Genomic DNA, 18840 nt, shown 5'->3' with positions numbered 1-18840 from the left:
CTATAAAACCAGCACATCAGAGGCTTGGCCATCAGGGAGTCAGGAATTTCTTGAAGAAAGCACTTTCAGCATGTACAGATTTACTGACTTTCAAAATTCTCCACTACCAACATTGGCTCTCTAGACATGTTGTAGTTAAACCCCACACAAGCCCAGTCAAACTGAAAATGATTTTATAACAGCCATTCCAGTAGATTTTATGCCAACTTTGCGGCATTTTATTTACCTGATCTCCCCAGACAGGTAAAATATCACTAAGTTTTTAATTATCATCTATCTTTATTGTAAAGGATGAATGAATAGGTTTCATGCTTAGGCTCATAAGCTTTATCAAAATTTTTCAAGGTATTTTATGCACGTAGGGTAGATGCTTAGAAGAACAGTTAGCAGGAGGTAAGAAAGTGGGGTCCTAAATAAATGATAAAGAACAACCCTACCCACCTCCCAAAACCCACTGTAAACATATAGGATCTTTCACTTTTACCACATCCATCATTGTATAAATAAAAATGTTTCCCAGTGCCATTTCAGCTGCTACCCTGATGTGTGGGGGAATTCTTAACTTGGTCTCAGAGACTTAAGTCTTTTCAATTAGGAAATGTTATGAGACAGGGTCTCTGTGAACACCTCTGGACCTGATTTTAATTTATGTAATACCACATTTTCATGTTAATAACAATGTCTATTTAAGACATCTGTTTGAAAGTCTGCAATGTTAATTTACCACAGAAAAAGAGCCCCCATAAAAGTCTGTTATATCCTCTTTTTTTTTTAATTAAGATTTTGCCTGTTTAATGGGTGCTTTACCAGAGTTCAAATTAAAATCAGGCCTTTTATCTTTATAGCTGCTGCATAGTCACAGCTGCTCGCAGTTATATCACAGATGAACTGAGCCTAATTGAAAATAAAAATGCAAATAAAACCTGCCCCATAACATAACAGTTTTTTTGTGGATGGGGGTTGCTATAGCTAATTTAAGAACATAAAAATTACTCCTATATCTTGCAAGAAGCAGATATTTTTCTCTCATTTCTGGTGCTAAGCTTCCCCCTTGTGTTTCAGTCTTGCTTCCAGACTCATTTGGAAAGATTTTTGGATTCGTGCAGCCTTACTCACTGCATAGTGTGGTTCAGTTGCTCATTCAGACCACAAGGTCTGGAGATTGAGTTACTTTGATTTTGACCACAGGACAGTACAGCAGGGGAAACAAGTCATTTTCTTCTTGAACTCTTTTGGGTTGTACCAACTCTTCGGTTCCCAGCAATTAGTTAACCTCTCCTTCTCATTGATAATATGCTACGTTTGTAAATGCTTCATGCGGTCTCCTAGGAAAAAAATTGGGGAGACTGTCCCCCTGAAAAGGAGCTCTGGTGTTCTACAACATTGCATCTGCAGCTAAGGCCTCAAGACACAAAACTAGATACAGTCCTTCTATCTTTCCTATCATTTAAATTTGAGGCCTGATTCTAACTTTTACACATGTTTTTAGATGACTGGGGTCATTCCATTTATCTCTCTAATTTCTTCAGAATTCTTCAGCATGATGAAAGGATCAGAATCTGCCCCAAAAACTTCAACTGCCATCTGTGTTCTCCCACAACAGTCATGATTTCATTAGGATACAATTCTTTTGGTTTTCTCTGAAACAGAATTTTCTCGCCCATTTTATAATCTTGGTATGCAGGAAAGAATTCTGTTTCCCTGGGCAAATCAGGCTGCTTGCAGATGTTTAAAAAAAAAAAATTAAAAATGGCACTTTAAGCTCAGTGCACCCTCGCACCAAGAACAACGCCTGCCTAGAAGAGTCATCGTGCTAGTTTGACCCTGCTTGCCCAACATCTGTATAGACTGGGCATTTCAGCAGGGCTTTTTTGTGCCTTTAGCTAATTACTGATTGAATTGGCTTTAGATAAAAGCACCAAAAAGTCCTGTTGAAGCACCTGATCTATACAGACTGCAAAGCTGGGTTCAACTAATGAGATTCCTCCTACATTAACGTGCTGGGTTTTTTTCCGTGCCTGTCAGCACTTTCAGTTGCCTAACACACAGCCCAAGTGATATTTATAAAAGGGGACTTTTACCATATTTAATTTCCCCCCAGCTTGAAGAGGGGCGCGTGTGCTCGAAATCTTGCAAAGGAAGATAATTTTTTTTGCGATTTCTAATAAAAGGTATCATCTCTGAACCAAGAGTTATAGATTTTTGCATGTATAAACCAAGGGATTCCACTTGGAGTCCACTGACTCTTTCCTGAGCTCTGGACTGTTGTTAAGAAACAAACATCATCTACTTTCTCCCACTCTATGCCCAGGGACCCAATATAGTCATAACCTAAGTTTACAGCTACAGCCCAAAGCCAGCAGTAACTGTTGCCCAAGGGCAATTATCTGTGCTTCCACATGGGGGCAGGATTACAGATTCTTGACTATCTTTACATTGGCTGGCAAAGCCTTGCAACTACCCCTGCACAACGCATACATAAATTTATTCATGCCCAATTTGCATGTCCTGAGAGAGGCTCCCCTGAAATCTGAACATTCATAGCACATTCTCACTCTGTCCTTTCATATTATGCAGTGGGTAAAGCTTAGAAGAACTGACAAATTAGCTATGCAGAAAGAGTTAGGGTAGTCACCATGTTAGGCTAAAGTCAGGCAGAAGCCAGGGTATCTTTAGGTATGCTCCACAAACAGTTTTCCTCCTGCTATCTCAGTTTAGAAATAGGGATGTAAATATCAACAAAAAAAATTATCTGTTTAACCTTCTCTAATCACGTCGGTTAAACAGTTAATCAACAACACATCAGCTTGGACACAGCTGCTGCTGGGAGCTGCTCCCTATTCCCTTTGATGCATGGGGAGGAGGCAGTAGCAAGTCCCATGAGACAGCAGGGCCCACTACCCACAGCACAGCCTATGAAGAGTTATTAAGCCACCTGCTGTTTTTCCCTTTAACCTCATAGGCTATGCGAACTCATTCCCACCCGCCCCTCCTCCTCGCTCCTCCCTTCCTCCTGCCCTGATGTCTTCTAGTTCCTGCTGGGGCACCTTGCAGCTTAGGAAGGTGTTGATAGCAGTGCAGTTTATAGTCATAAGAGACTAGTGTGTTGCAGGTGTATGCGCAAATATGCTACATCAACAGAAACATTTTTTATAACAGTGCATGTTGTGGACCAGTAGGGGTGCCCCTGCGCTAAGCCACCCACCTCAGTGCACCCGACTACCTACCAAACTCCAAGCGCCTCCCTTGGGATGCCTCATGTCTGGCCAACACCATTCCTGGAGCACACCCGCAAGCTTGGGGTAACCGCTGCCACCACCCAGGGGTCTGGACTGTTTCTGGGCCACGTGGCCCCTGGGGTACACAGGCCTAATAGACCTGGAGGGTGCTGGAGCCACTGCAAGAACTTGGGGTGCTTCCTTAAGCCTGAGGCACAGAAAGTAGCCTCCCTGAGTCAGCCAAGCATAGGAACTAGAAAAGGCATGCCCAATCCCTGTCCCAGCAAGTCCACCATGCTTGTTATAGTGGACAGTTTTGTTGGTTAAAGAGGGTAGGCTTGGGGAAGGCTACAGGATAAAGAAGTATCAAAGAATAAGCCACTGGTGGGAAAGGGGGGGGGGGGGTTGCACTTTATGTCAGTGAGCAATATACATCAACCCTCATCAAGACAGAATCCGAGGCTGAGGATGTAGAAGGATTGTGGGTTAGGCTACATGGGGGGCAAGGAGAAAGGGATTTGGTGGTAGGGGTATGTTACAGACCCCCACACCAAGGGGAAGAAATAGATGCGGGGCTCCTGAGGCAACTCTCGGAGACCATAAAAGCTAAAGAGGTGGTAGTCAAGGGGGACCTAAACTACCCGGACATCTGCTGGGAGACGCAGACAGCAAGGTCCCATCGCTCACGCAGGTTTCTAACCTGTGTACAGGACCTCCACCTGACACAGGAGGTGCATGGTCCCACTAGGGGGAATGCCATACTGGATCTGGTATTGGCAACGGGAGATGACATGATAGGGGACCTCCAGATCGGTAACTATCTGGGAGACAGTGATCACCTTATAATAGAATTCAACATAAGACGGCGAGTGGGTAAGGTAACTAGTAGGGTGAAAGTGCTAGACTTTAGGAAAGCTGATCTCATTGCACTCAGGTGATTAGTCAAGGAAGCACTGCAGAGTAGGAGTTTTGATGGGATGGGTGCCCAAGAAGGGTGGCTGTGCCTAAAGGAAACGATCCTTTGGGCACAAAGCAAGACGATCCCCGAGCGAGGCAAAAGAGGGAAAGGGGCCAGGAGGCTTCCATGGCTGACCAGAGAAATCCAGGGCAGCCTAAGGGCCAAAAGGGGAGCACATAAAAAGTGGAAACAGGGTGAGATCACTAAAGATGAATATACCTCCTCTGCTCGTGCTTGTAGGGAGGCAGTTAGGCGGGCCAAAGCTACCATGGAGCTGAGGATGGCAACCCAAGTAAAGGACAACAAGAAATTGTTTTTTAGATACATAGGGAGTAAAAGGAAGGCCCAGGGAAGAATAGGACCCCTGCTAAATGGGCAGAAGCAATTGGTGACAGATAGGGGGGACAAGGCTGAACTCCTCAACGAGTTCTTTGCCTCAGTGTTCCTAAGTGAGGGGCACGACAAGTCTCTCACTGGGGTTGTAGAGAGGCAGCAGCAAGGCGCCAGACTTCCATGCGTAGATCCTGAGGTGGTGCAGAGTCACTTGGAAGAACTGGATGCCTTTAAGTCGGCAGGCCCGGATGGGCTCCATCCGAGGGTGCTGAAGGCACTGGCCGACGTCATTGCAGAGCCACTGGCGGGAATATTCGAATGCTCGTGGCGCACAGGCCAAGTCCCGGAGGACTGGAAAAGGGCTAACGTGGTCCCCATTTTCAAAAAGGGGAGGAAGGAGGACCCGGGCAACTATAGGCCGGTCAGTCTCACCTCCATCCTTGGTAAAGTAGTTGAAAAAATTATCAAGGCTCACATTTGTGAGAGCCCGGCAGGACAAGTTATGCTGAGGGGAAACCAGCATGGGTTTGTGGCGGGCAGATCGTGCCTGACCAACCTAGTCTCTTTCTATGACCAGGTTACGAAATGCCTGGACACAGGAGGAGGGGTGGATGTCGTATACCTGGACTTCAGGAAGGCCTTCGATACGATATCCCACCCCATACTGGTGAACAAATTAAGAGGTTGTGATGTGGATGACTGCACAGTCTGGTGGGTGGCGAATTGGCTAGAGGGTCGCACCCAAAGAGTCGTGGTAGATGGGTCGGTCTCGACCTGGAAGGGTGTGGGCAGTGGGGTCCCGCAGGGTTCGGTCCTTGGACCGATACTCTTTAATGTCTTCATCAGCGACTTGGACGTGGGAGTGAAATGTACTCTGTCCAAGTTTGCAGATGACACAAAGCTATGGGGAGAAGTGGACATGCCGGAGGGCAGGGAACAGCTGCAGGCAGACCTAGATAGGCTGGACAAGTGGGCAGAAAACAACAGGATACAGTTCAACAAGGAGAAATGCAAAGTGCTGCACCTAGGGAGGAAAAATGTCCAGCACACCTACAGCCTAGGGAATGACCTGCTGGGTGGCACAGAGGTGGAAAGGGATCTTGGAGTCCTAGTGGACTCCAAGTTGAACATGAGCCGGCAGTGTGACGAAGCCATCAGAAAGCCAATGGCACTTTATCGTGCATCAGCAGATGCATGACAAATAGGTCCAGGGAGGTGATACTTCCCCTCTATAGGGCGTTGGTCAGACCGCAGTTGGAGTACTGCGTGCAATTCTGGGCGCCACACTTCAAGAAGGATGCGGATAACCTGGAGAGGGTCCAGAGAAGGGCAACTCGTATGGTCAAGGGCCTGCAGACCAAGCCCTACGAGGAAAGACTAGAGAAACTGGACCTTTTCAGCCTCCACAAGAGAAGGTTGAGAGGCGACCTTGTGGCTGCCTATAAGTTCATCACGGGGGCACAGAAGGGAATTGGTGAGGATTTATTCACCAAGGCGCCCCCGGGGGTTACAAGAAACAATGGCCACAAGCTAGCAGAGAGCAGATTTAGACTGGACATTAGGAAGAACTTCTTCACAGTTCGAGTGGCCAAGGTCTGGAACGGGCTCCCAAGGGAGGTGGTGCTCTCCCCTACCCTGGGGGTCTTCAAGAGGAGGTTAGATGAGCATCTAGCTGGGGTCATCTAGACCCAGCACTCTTTCCTGCTTATGCAGGGGGTCGGACTTGATGATCTATTGAGGTCCCTTCCGACCCTAACATCTATGAATCTATGAACCCAGAGCAAACAGTGTCAGCTTAGTAGCCGGTTGACATGCTTCTACATTACAGTAAGCCATATATCTAGATAAGTTCCAGGTAGTTTACTCACTTCGGTATCCTGAGAGAGAGACAGAGTTGCAGATGTTCCAGTAGTTGTATGTGACTTAACATGGCTGCTGCCCCATCTCCAGAGGCATGGGTGACTGGTGCCTCCTGAGTCAGGAGGCGCACTTGCCCCCCTGACAGGACAGTCAGCAAGTGGCAGACTGGGAGGGGGTAGGGGGGAAAGAGTCCCCCCATGGCCAATCTTGCCAACCTGCAACTGGCAGTGGCACGCCACTGGCACATCCAGGCGTGCCACTGGCACTTCCGGGTCAGCGGGATTGGCCACTGCGGGGGGACTGCTTCTCCTGGAGCACTCCCTGGCCATTGCTCTCGGGGGGGGCACCAGCAGTCTTGCCTGCCCCCCTGCCCAAGAACGCTGGCTGACAGGGGGTCACCAGCACTCTTATGGGGTGCATGTGCAACCCCATGCACCCCCTATGCATCCCCACTGTCATGAGGAGTTTCAGCTTATATGGCCCTTTTGACATCACCTTTGAGACCCAAACAAAGCCAGGTGTTGTTTGATGCGGACCCATACATTTAAAAAACATCACTGGTCACCTAAGAGAGTGACATGGGCTCAAGTCCCTGCCCCCATGCCATGAGGTCAGGGTTCACACAATAGATAGGGGGAGTTCCCATCCTCTACCTGAAGTTCCTCACATCTGCAATAACCCAGGACAGCCAAATTGACAGACAGGTGAGAAAATAACGGCAAGGAAAATACCTAATAGTAGTGAGTGGGAAGAAACTGGGATGGAATTCTTCCACAGTGCTAACCCTCAAGAATTGCACTGATTTAACTGTAAGAATTTGTAAACCTAGACAGAGGTACAAAAACTATGTATAGACCAACCCTTAGAGACATTTAATGATCTTACCACTGCCACATCTGTCTCCAGTCCTGCCAGGTGGGCAAAGGCACTTTCCAGTCACTGGGTCACATAGAGCTACTCCTCCACACTCACATTGATACTGACATCTGTCGCCAAACCAGCCCGGTTTACAGCCTAACAAAAAATAAACTAGTTAGATGCTTTGTACTTGCAAAAAACGTTGTCTTGTCTGAATCTTTTGTGCGTATCTCATAGGCCAGTTTGTGAGTTCTGAAATTAATCAAGAGACGTAGCATTTACAGCCTCTCTTTATGTGGGTTTAATCTAATTGAACCTATCATACACCTACGTAATATGCCTAAGGACTGCAGTAATTAGGCATTTCGCTGTTAAGATGCAGTTATCAGAAGATTATTATGCAATACCAACCAATTTTAATGAGACATAATAGCATTTTCATATGGCACTGATAATTTTATTTGATAACATACATTTATTTATTATAATCAGCTTATTTAAAGCTGGTAATATAAATGTATTTAAGACAATTAACATAAGGAACTCACTGCCACAATATATCATTGACTTAACAGTATTCCTAATGACAAGTTTAGAAGTTATGGAAATGAGAACATCCAGATATATAATGAGCAAATAATCAAAAGCTTTTGGGGTTTCAGGGTAGCATCCAAGCTCTGACTTATATATGTTTTTTTCCCCTGCAATCAGAGTTTTTGATACCTCTCTACTGCAAATCATTGTTGCCCCTTTCTCTAAGGCAGAAGGTATTTGCCACTGGTAAGAACATAGTGTCAGGGTGGTATAAAACATCATGGAAAAGTCTTGATAAAAGATGTCATTATTTTTCTTTGGGAACATCCTTTTAAACAAGAGGAATGTTAGAGCATGATAAATATGTTCAAGTAGTGGATGAAGATATTAATTTGTATGCTCTTTGTACAATAATTAACAATAAAATGCTTAAAATAGGATCCTAAAATATCCATTTTTAAATATTCTTTGTAAAACAGAATCAAGAACCCAAAATACCCAAGCAGTCCAAATCTGTGTGTACTGACATTCATTTTTTAAAATAAAAAATTCACACATACCTTTTTCACACTGGATCCCTTGATAACCTGCAGGACATATGCATTGTCCAGTCACTATATTGCAACTGGCTCCATTTTTACAGTCACAAGAATGAAGACAGTTTAGACCAAAAAATCCAGAAGGGCAGGCTGGAAAATAAAAATGCCAAGATGTTATTTTGATTTTGGGAAACAAAGTCTACATAGAAAACGTATAATACCCTCCTGTAGCCTGTAGTTCAGCAGAAGTCCCCAGTAGTAATAACAGTTATGGGCTGTTGTTGTTCCACAAGGTATTTCAGCAGGTGTATTTGTTTTAAACTCATAAGCAAACCTGTTTACTGCAGAGAGACTGCTTATGTGTACAGAGTTACATACATCCCTAAACTGAATTGGGGCTCCAAAGAGAGACTTTCTGAATGAACCTGGGAGACATGCAAGGGACTATTCTGAAGGCTTATGTGATTGCTGGAAAATAGACTACTCAGACTCTGGCATTAGGGTCCAGTTACACGGCCCTAATGCAAAGCTGGAGTTTTGTAAAGCTGGGTGCAAAGCTGGACAGCTGTCTACTTACTGTGCTCACAAGCATGCCCATAGTAACCTTCTGGACATTGGCAGCAGCCGGTAAACCTGTCACAAGTACCATTGTTCTGACATGAGCAGTGTAAGTGGCAGTCAGAGCCATATCTACCTGGAGGGCATTCTGTTAAATGAAAGAACAAAAAACACCCACCTCTTATTTATCCTGACTCCATACTGAAAAGACATTGAAAGAAACAACCACAAGTCACAAAACATTTTGCAGAGCTGAGATAAATATTGGTTGTGAATTTCCTCTCGTCAGTGAAACCTATCTGCTTTCTGAGTTCATGACATTTCTTTACAATTGGGAACAATTTACCAAAGTTCTGTGAAAAATAGTTTTAATTCTGTGGACCTTGTGCAGCCCTCAAAAGCAACTTCCTTTCCACAAGTCACATTTGCTTAGTTGTCTGTTCATATGCAAGAGAAACCTTTATGGTCTTAGGAAAATAGCACCTTTTTAGATTTCTTTTTGCACTTACACTAATATTTTCTTACAGATATCTATAATATATAAAAGCCAACTATTTTTTTGTAATTTGTTTTGTAATGCCTATGAATGCTGGTAATTCCCATGAAATGTCTAATGGAAATAGAAGGAACTCAGTTTCAGCCAAAACAAGATGCATTTACACATACAGGCCAGAGTACTCCTATTAATGAACTAAATTTACCTCAACCTGTTCAAAGCCAAGTCATGCAAACGTGAACTTGTGTCAATACAATCAACCTACTTATTTCTGCAGCACTGTAGTTGCTCCATTGCTATGACATCTTAAATCTGGAGCAGATCACAATAAATACATATTGCTGCCTGCTTCCATGTCTAGCTGCCACTGTTAGTATATTATTATGTATATACTGAAATCAGCATGGTTACCCAAATTTGAGGTTTGTGGGTGGAAGGGACAGAACAAAAAAAAAGACATATTTTCTGCCTTAGTTTTTCATTGTCATATTACCTAATCACTGGAGACAGGTGCATGAGAAGTTCTCTTTAGAAAAATACATAAGCACGCTCAGATCCTTACTGGTGTGAAGCAGCCTGGCTCTCAAAATCAGGAAACTAGGTTGATTTATGCCAATTGAGCATCTGGCCCAATATTTCTGCTATTGTGCACCAACCGTGAAAAATGTAATGTTGCTATTTCACTTTTGAAGACTGTAATCAGTCCTTATTATCCAAACCTCCCAGTGAATCTACTAGAGTCATCTCATTCTTGCTAGTCCAACCTGGATTAAGAGTTTTCCATAAATTTGTTTGTTAGGTTTAAAAAAAACAAACAGGATACTACAGTCTTTTGGGTAATTTAACACAAACTTTTACTTCCAAGAACATTAATACATATAACGACAGTGACAGTATGTAATAAAAGCTGAGACTAATGCTAATTACTTTTTTGTCAAAACAAAGAGAAAAAGAATTACCTCTCTCACAATAACTTCCTGTCCAGCCAAGACCACAGGTGCAAGACCCATCCACATGGCTACAGATACCACCATTCTTACAGATACACATTCGTTGGCAGTTAGGACCATATCTTCCCTGGGGACACACTACAGTAAATTAACAAAGGTTTTTAAAACAATCAGCATCACAAAACAGATCACATCAAAATGGGGAAGATGTGAACTTGAAAATGTCTCTTCAGCATATAATATTGCATTGAAGTAACACTGCACTGGGCCTGGTCTCATTTGTACACCCTTCTGTCTTGTGCCAGTTAGCACTTCATGCCAGGCCTTTTCCTTGCCTTCTGCAAAGACCACATACAGGTGTTACTTTTCTACCAGGAGAGTCACTGCTCTACTGGTAAAAACTACCAGCATACAAACAGTCATTTAGTTTCTCCCAGGGGAAACATGCCTCCTCTGGGATAAAGATGTCTCAGGTTGAAACCTAGAATATCTCCTTTATGAGAAAAACTGTCTTGAAAGACTGAATGCTTGTACACTCTCCTCCTGGTCAGGTCTTGTCTGCAGTGGGGCAGTGGTCCCTGCCTCTCCCTAGACCACAGTTTAGGGAATGGGCTGAGGGCTTTTCCCTGCTGCTCCCCTCCCCTACTGGTAGGGGCCAGTGGGCGAGGTGGGAGAGTGGACCAGCCACCCGCCGCTCTACCACTAGAAATATATGCTGGGTTGTGGCCACAGTCTCTTCACCTGAGCTTCCCTTCATACCTTCCTCTCTCACCCACTTCTTGCTTGCCCTGTCCCCTCATTTTTCTTCCCTTGTCCTGCTTCTTTCACTTTCATTTCCATTTAACTTATGCCATCCTGCCTCCCCTCAGACCTAACACGATTCTTCTTTCCCTCGTATATTCCTCGGTCTCTTTGTGTCTCTTTGCTCTCCTTGTGCCCCTTTCCTCCACCTCTTGTAAATTTTTTGGAGCAAAGAATTTTTTTGAGCATAATAATGCCACAGTGCCACCTTCTTTTTTAGTCCTTAGGCATTACCATAACATATATATGAAATTATTAACAACAATACTCCAACATTGCTCTCAGGCAATATTATGGCTCTCGGGCCTTTTAGAACTAGAAGTTGTCATTATTGCCTGAGTCCTGTAGGAAATCTATATGAAATTCTGCATAACGTTCCCTTTTGCATCCACAGAAGAGCAGAGGAGGGAAGTCACCATCATGTATACCACCGAGAAGGTAAGGCAGGTAGACACTTGCAGCAAGCAGGTGCTGCCAGAGGGAAGCTTTGGCTGGGGAGGGCTGTAGGAACTGTGAATCCCTGCAAACTCAGTCTACCAAGAACACTAAAGCATGATGAGACTTTGCGTTGTTTTGGGTCGTTCTGAATGTTTCTGTTTTAATAAAGAAGAGGCCTAAACTAAGGACCAGGAGCCATGCACTTGTTTGGAGCATGATTTCACAACCTCTGGCTGGTTTATCAACCCATCAGTTTACTGAGGGCTATACCAAAAGACAGATTTTTGCTCCAGACAAATTAGAGAGCACAGCGATTACTGCATAGGACAAAGTCCTGGCAACTGTAATAAATGATTATTTATTTAAATGTTTGGTGTCGCAGTTTCTTTTTGTGGGTGTTTATAAATGCCGACACCGACAAGATGACCGTGGATCTCATTCTGTTACCTTGCTGACAATCAGGTCCAATATAGCCGGGGGGACAGTAGCACTTGCCAGTCACTGGGTCACACTGTCCTTTACCACATGAACACCACAGACTACAGTCCTTGCCATGACGGTTTTCAGGACAACCTAGAGAAAACATAGACTTTTCTCATTAAATGTCCAGAACCATATTTCACACACCCCCCCTTTTTTTTTGTTTAAATCAGGCAAAATTCTTGCATTGTTTTGAATCCAAATAAATTCCTTAAAAAAAATCCAAAGGGCTGCTTGCTTTTTCCTTCCTAATTTTACTTGACTGTTGGAAAGTCTTATCAAATATCCAGTGTGAAAACATGGATGCTTCCTATTTCCACATCTAGGGCACATCTACATCTTGCCCTACATTGCTGTATGGTGTGCTATGGCAACATAGCAATCACGTGAGTCTACGTGTGTTAGGCAACTACTTGGCTGTAGCTGTGTGCTTCCCCATTTTAGCGTGCCACTACAGCAAAGTAGTAGCAAAATCTAACCGCGTGCTGTAGCAATGTTGCCGTACGGCAACATGTAGATGTGCCCCTAGAGCAGCATCCTTGTCTTTTTCAGTTTGTGTCTGACATTCGCTGGTCGTGTTGAAATGATGGTTCAGGAATTGTATGAGGCAAGGATTTTTAGGGTGATATCTTTTATTGGACCAATTGCATGGTTGTGATAAAGTTAGGCCAGTTCTCTAATGTAAGACATTTTTTCATGGGTTTGAGGAGGGAAGCAACCACAGTGGCCATCTTTACGTGTGCTCCAGGGGTGGGGGTGCTTTAATTAGAGCAGCTCTGACAGCCACTCTAAAGTGCCTGCAGTATCTCGTGCATCCATTGTTCTGCATTTCAAAATAGCCACAGGGGTGATAAGTTTTAGTTAAAGTGTCTCTGCCATTTTGAAGTGTGGGGACGCTGAATACATGAGATGCAGAGGCTGCTGGAACGTGCTGATTAGCATGCTCCAGCAGACTTGATTAATCGAGTCTGCTCCAATGTGCTGTAATTACAGCACATCGGAGCAGCATCTCCACACTTGTACAGGCGCCCAGCGATTATTAGGAACAATTTTTGCCTCCCTCCTCAGAGCTGAGGAACAATGCCTTGCATCTGAAAGCTGGACCAACTTTATCCCAACCATGCAACTGTTCCAATAAAAGATATCACTCTAAAAATCCTTGCCTCTCATTTCCTGAACACTGATGATACCTTTGCCAAAGAGAAAAAATTTAGATTACCACATGTATTTCTGAAGAACCTGAATTGAACTGCATAAAGAAATAGAAGAGATATAACTGAAACAATTTTTTGAGGGTAAAGCACTATACATTTGCACTTTAAGGATTGCACCCAGGTTGTCAATGTCCCAATTTCATCAGCAGGCAGTACACCAAGTGCTTGTTTTAGTGCTTTACTTAGTGCTGTGGATACCTCAGCAAACTCCTCAACTGGATGGGAGTTCTTCAATTCCTTCTTCAACCCCAAAGATAAAACCTGCCATGCTGGGACTGAGCTGAACAGAAGTATGGGGAACGATACTGAAAAAGAAAGTTAAGAGAGTTTGGGCAGAAAAGAAGAGCCTGAGTACCTCTTTCACATTGATCTGGCTCGAGAAGCAATTCAGGTCCACAGGCTACAGCCCTAGTAATGGTGGCCTTGTTTCACAGACATAGGGCGCATCTACACATCGTCCCATGGTGACATACAATGCTGTATGGCGTGCTACAGCAACGTAGCAATCACCTGTGTCTACACATGATCACCAGCTACATCACCATAGTGACCATAGCTCCCCGGGTATAGCGTGCTGCTATGGCAACGTAGCGGTGAAAGCTACCTGTGTGCCATGCACATGGTAAAGAACCACCCCTACTGAGCTGTGCTTTAGTGCTTCCAAAAGGAAGTACTGAAGCACAGCGATGTGTAGATGTACCCACAGAGAAGGACGAGAGAACATTTTACAAGAGAACTTCCAGAAATATGGAATTATGGGGCATTTATATGCATGCTCTGGGTGAGGCAGGGGGGCTTTAATTAGAGCGGCTCTGAGAGCCAATCTAATTAAAGTGCCTGGAGCATCTCATGTATCAGAGTCCCCGTGCTGAAAAATGGCAGTGGGGGCACTTTAACTAAAGTTAATCGAATGAGCTTTAAAGCACCCCCATGGCTCCACTGCTGATACACAAGATGCTGGAGCATGATAATTACCACGCTCCAGCAGACTCAATTAATCGAGTCTGCTCCAACAGGCTGTAATTACAGTGCATCAGAGCAGCCTTGCTGCTCGCGTATGTGAGTCCTTGATTTGCTCTTCAGTCAAAGGCTGGTTGGGACCTGCTTGCTTCTACACTGATGAGCTGTTATCCTAAGTAGTCTCACATATAACTAATTTTTATATAAGCAGCACATGATATATTACATTATCTCAATGAACACTGGCTTACTTTTACTACAGTTGGCTCCAATAAAGCCAGGAGGACAGTCACAGGTTCCTGTCATAGGATCACAAAGGCCTCCATTGAGACATTTACATGCTTTCTGGCAATATGGGCCATAGGTTCCTTTTGGACACCCTGTTTTAAAATAGGAAAAATGCAGTTAGGACATATTGCTAGTTTGACCAATAAGTTCCAAATGTGGTTTTCCATCTTCATTCCCTATCATTTTAGCTGCTCATAAACCATCAATCCTTTATTTGTATTTTTTTAAGTTTAAGCAGTAGAAAGTGAAATTCCTTTCTAACCTATGTTTTTTTTTCTGAATTGGGTTTTTCGCTGCACTATCTGAGGTAATCCCTGGTCTGTAAATGGAAAGTTTTGCAAATATGCAAAGAGAATATCAAATGGAATATTTCAGTAGACTCAAAACTAAGCACAAAGCTTGTAATTCATCTTGATAAAAAGAAACATTACCCTATAGTACTAGTAACCCCAGTTAAGACTGGGTTTGGATGTAATACTGGGGCCATCTTTAAGTGTGGGTGAGCTATCCATGGATTATTATTCTGACTTCGTAAAAATAGGCTTTTTAGATAATAGGGAACATTTATATCATATTTTAAACAAGTTGTGGAATGGGGATTTATTATTTCCTTCCATGGTTTTATTTATGTTCACAGGTACATTTTTAACACCAGTGGCCAAGGACAAACACCTACCCTGCTCTTATACCCCGCTTCAGGACAACAGTTCTAGGACTTGAGACCTCATTTATACCAGGTGTCAATCCGAAATTCTAGTAAAGTTACACCCACATAAAACTAATGTGAGAATCAAGAATCTAATGCTTACTGCACCAGTAGAGAACTAAATTAATACTCCTAATGTTCAAGGTCAAACTAAGGTCCCTATGAACACGAGGGCATGGGGCCCCATTTTGGCCTTGACTTCTTTTACTTGGAGTGACAGTAGCAGGAAGCCATCTCCAAAGAGAGTCAGGAGCAATGGCTTGGGACTACATCCAGAGAGAAGGATACCATTAACGTCCTACTTTCCTAAGAATCAAGAGAGTAGTGCAAAGGTGGGAGGACTGGACTGCGTCATACTCCGAGTCCTCTGCAGTGGGAGGCTGGCAAAATCCTCAGAGCTCAGGGTCTTGGAGTTAAAACCATTGAGATGCTTGGGGAAATTCACCACTCTGAGCTACTGTTTCAGGTTGTCCCAGTTACTCTCCACTCAGGTTACTCCTTTAACCACAGTATTAAGTGAAAAGTGAGTGTCTGCAATAAACATACTGCTCCAGGAGTAAGGCACTGGCTTCTAGTACTTGTAGCTTAACCTGGCCTTGTTAATATTGATTTCTAAAGGGCCAGAATGTGCCTGCCTTTCTCCTGTGCCCTGTGTCGAAAGCAACAGAAAGGTGGAAGGGAAAGCTGTAGCTTGTCAGGAGCGTGAATACCATTTTAGACCTGCTGTGTTAAGGGCAGCACTGCAGCCCTTTATAAACACAATTCACACTGCTAAAGGCTGCCTCCTTGCTCCTGAAAATGACATTTTTACTTTTCTCCACCAAAAAACAGGAAGCCTTTGGCCTTTTGGAAATCCCTGGCTAAGTAAATGTTTGGCTGCGTCCTACTAACAGATCTCTGCAAATCTGTCTTTAAGGAGTTTTTGGTATTAATAATGCACACGCCTTTCATGGGTATAAAACCATGATCTATGTGAATGGAGCAGGAATTGCTGCTTCCCTTAGCCGTTCATTCTATTATCTGAGAACAGTGAATGCAATCAGGTTATCTTTTAAAACAAAACTGGGCACTGGTCTCTGCCTAAGTCAGGATATCAGATTCACTTGTCCACAGAAACATCTGTTTTTACAGCATATAGATGCCTTGCCCCCCTCCAGGTTCTTTTTGCTGAATACACTGCTATCAGTCTATCAGAATAGAACATCTGCACATTATGTTGGCCACTTCCTACTTAAATATGCTAAAAGAGATCCATCTTGTGCTGCAAATTTTATAGAGTAAAAGTTGCTATTTTATATGCACAGAAATATGTCAGTGCCTAGCATTCTTGGTTTGTTGTAGTGTTCATTTAATAGCCACCAAGAAACAACGTTAAGGACACGCCCTTGTCCAATGATTTCATTTTGCATCTTCAGTGATTTTCTTCTTACGTCCCCTCCCCCTTCCTTTTGGTCATTCTTTGACTTTTTCCTTTTTTACTGTTTCACACCCCCAACTCTGTTGTTCTAATCCCTGGCAGAGGTTTCAGAATTGTTTTTCAGCTCAGGCAGATAGGGTTTCTCTCATAAGTAGCAGAGGTTGCCATAATTCATGCAATTCTTCCTCTCCCAAGTACTTATCCCTTTTAACTTTTTTTTTTCATTTCAGTTCAACAGGGAGCAACACAAGCAGAGCAAACACATCTGCTGCGACATTCAACATAATTATCAGCAAGACTTGCTCATCTGTTACTACTTTCCAAGACAGCTTATAGCCAGACAGTTACAGCAATTTACACACTATCTTGCCATTTAAGTAGGCTATGCATCCATAAAGAGGTTTAGCCTCTAACCACTAGTTATCTAATAAAGACATTTTCTAATTTAACAGTTTCCTGTGTATCTGAGTTATGTTTTTCTGAGAACTGCAAGAACAGCAGCCAGATTTCAGTCATTTCCTGATCTCTTCCTTCTAACTAGGGAGCATTTTGTCTTGAGCAACTGTTCCTAAATCCTTCCATACCAACAGCATATACTATGGGTGTCCTTATCAATACTGCTAGTTGCATTGCCAAAGAGTACACTAATGCAGTGCCTCATTACCTAGAACTGGAAAGTCAATCAGTAGACAATGGGTTGGGGACGTCTTTCTTGCTCAAACTTCACCAGGCTCAATTACATCTCTAAACAGTTTAGAGATGCTGAGTGTTTTTGCATCTATTACAGCCACTTTTTTCTTTCTTTCTTCTCTCCCTAATTTGACCACATGCAGGCAAACTTGCTTGTCCACTGAGTTATGGACAACTGATGGGATTCTTATTACTATACTTGTCTGCTTCCTCCATATCCTGCCAAGAGACTATTTCATTTCTTCACCCTCACTCCAAAACTTGAGAACATGAAAGCCCAGTTGCTCTTGGCTCCTGGAGCATTAACTTCTCAGCCAGCTACACCTTTTAAGGATATTTTCCTGAATCTTTTTGCACAGTACTATATGAAAGCAGTTGCTGCCAGAAACTGCTTCCAGCAGCATCCAACCACACACTGACTGGACTAAAGCCAGCTTGACTTTCATTGGGAGTGGCTCCCGATAATAAGTCCAGTTTTCCATAATACAGTGAAAGCTTCTTTAGTGTGGGATAGATTAGGTCCAATTCTCATCTTAGTTACATCAGTGTGCATGCAGAATATAAATAAATAAAGCCAATAAAGACATTGAAACAATCCCAGTGTTAAGATGATATGAGATCAAAAACTGATCCTAGAATACTTGCAAGAGCTGTTCCTACAACAAAAGTTATCCTAATTTTAAAGCAATCTGGTTACACTCCAACACTGTGCCACTGACTGGTCAAAATTATTGAGCAAAAAGTATAAAACAAAAGAAGAAAGTAGATGTGAGGGAGCATTCTCTCTCTCTAAATTCCTATCCTAGAGATCAAGGCCGTCCCTTTGTTTTACTAGACATAAAACTTAAACAAAATACAATTGATTCATAGAGAAGTAGAAGATACTGTGCAGCTCCAGCCCTTCTGAAGAATGACTAGGTCTCATCAAGAATGAATAGGCTTCATTTACTCTGGTTTAAATCATTCCTCTAGTCAAGACCAAAATCCCACTTGATTTCAATGGGGCCCACATTTCACTCTGTAAATATTTCTGCTAAATCATAGCAAGTTTAACTGCCTTAATTTTCAAATTCTAAGGCTAAATTTTGAGCTTCTTATTCCATTTTATTTAGGGAAGTTTCAATGAAATTGTCAAAGTCTGGCCGCTTGTACACATACATATTGACTAGTCCCAAAACAGCCAAGACACTGGTAGTCAGGGCTTCACATCAACCTTGACTCAATATATTTAAAATGGCACTGTCAAGGACTTAAGCCCTTGAGTGTTAATAACTTCAACACTGATTATAATTAAAATTTCAAGGGCTTGATTCTGATTTTGTGTATATTAATGTAAATCAGAAGCCAGTAATATTGTACTGGTATAAAGCTGATGTAAATAGGAGCAGAATCAGACCCTATCCTTTTTCAAATATAACTTCTGTTAGCATGATGATGATGATGATATGGATGAAATCCTGTGAAATGGGTGAACCTCTTATCTACTTCCATTCTAGTAGCTAAGCACCATTTTTAACTCTTGGTTAGAGCCAGATTCATTGC

At 43.1% G+C, this 18840-nt stretch overlaps 1 protein-coding gene across 10 annotated transcripts in view; it reads right to left on the bottom strand.

The window, feature by feature from the left end:
* Positions 1-18840, bottom strand: part of LOC102566757 (multiple epidermal growth factor-like domains protein 6) — a 314615-nt gene that overhangs the window by 6074 nt on the left and 289701 nt on the right. For 6 of the 10 annotated variants that reach the window (XM_059731116.1, XM_059731120.1, XM_059731119.1 and 3 more), the window contains 6 exons: positions 14449-14577; positions 11991-12116; positions 10314-10442; positions 8878-9006; positions 8322-8450; positions 7255-7383 (listed from right to left, as the gene is read on the bottom strand). In XM_059731116.1, the coding sequence (XP_059587099.1) occupies positions 7255-7383; positions 8322-8450; positions 8878-9006; positions 10314-10442; positions 11991-12116; positions 14449-14577 (771 nt within the window). The other 4 variants (XR_009463516.1, XR_009463515.1, XM_059731122.1 and 1 more) reach the window with 4 other exon arrangements.

This window comes from Alligator mississippiensis, chromosome 7, assembly GCF_030867095.1.
Source record: "Alligator mississippiensis isolate rAllMis1 chromosome 7, rAllMis1, whole genome shotgun sequence".
Lineage (NCBI taxonomy): Eukaryota > Metazoa > Chordata > Crocodylia > Alligatoridae > Alligator > Alligator mississippiensis.
The sequence above is the reverse complement of the archived record's forward strand: the minus strand, read 5'-3'. Positions and strand labels throughout refer to the sequence as shown.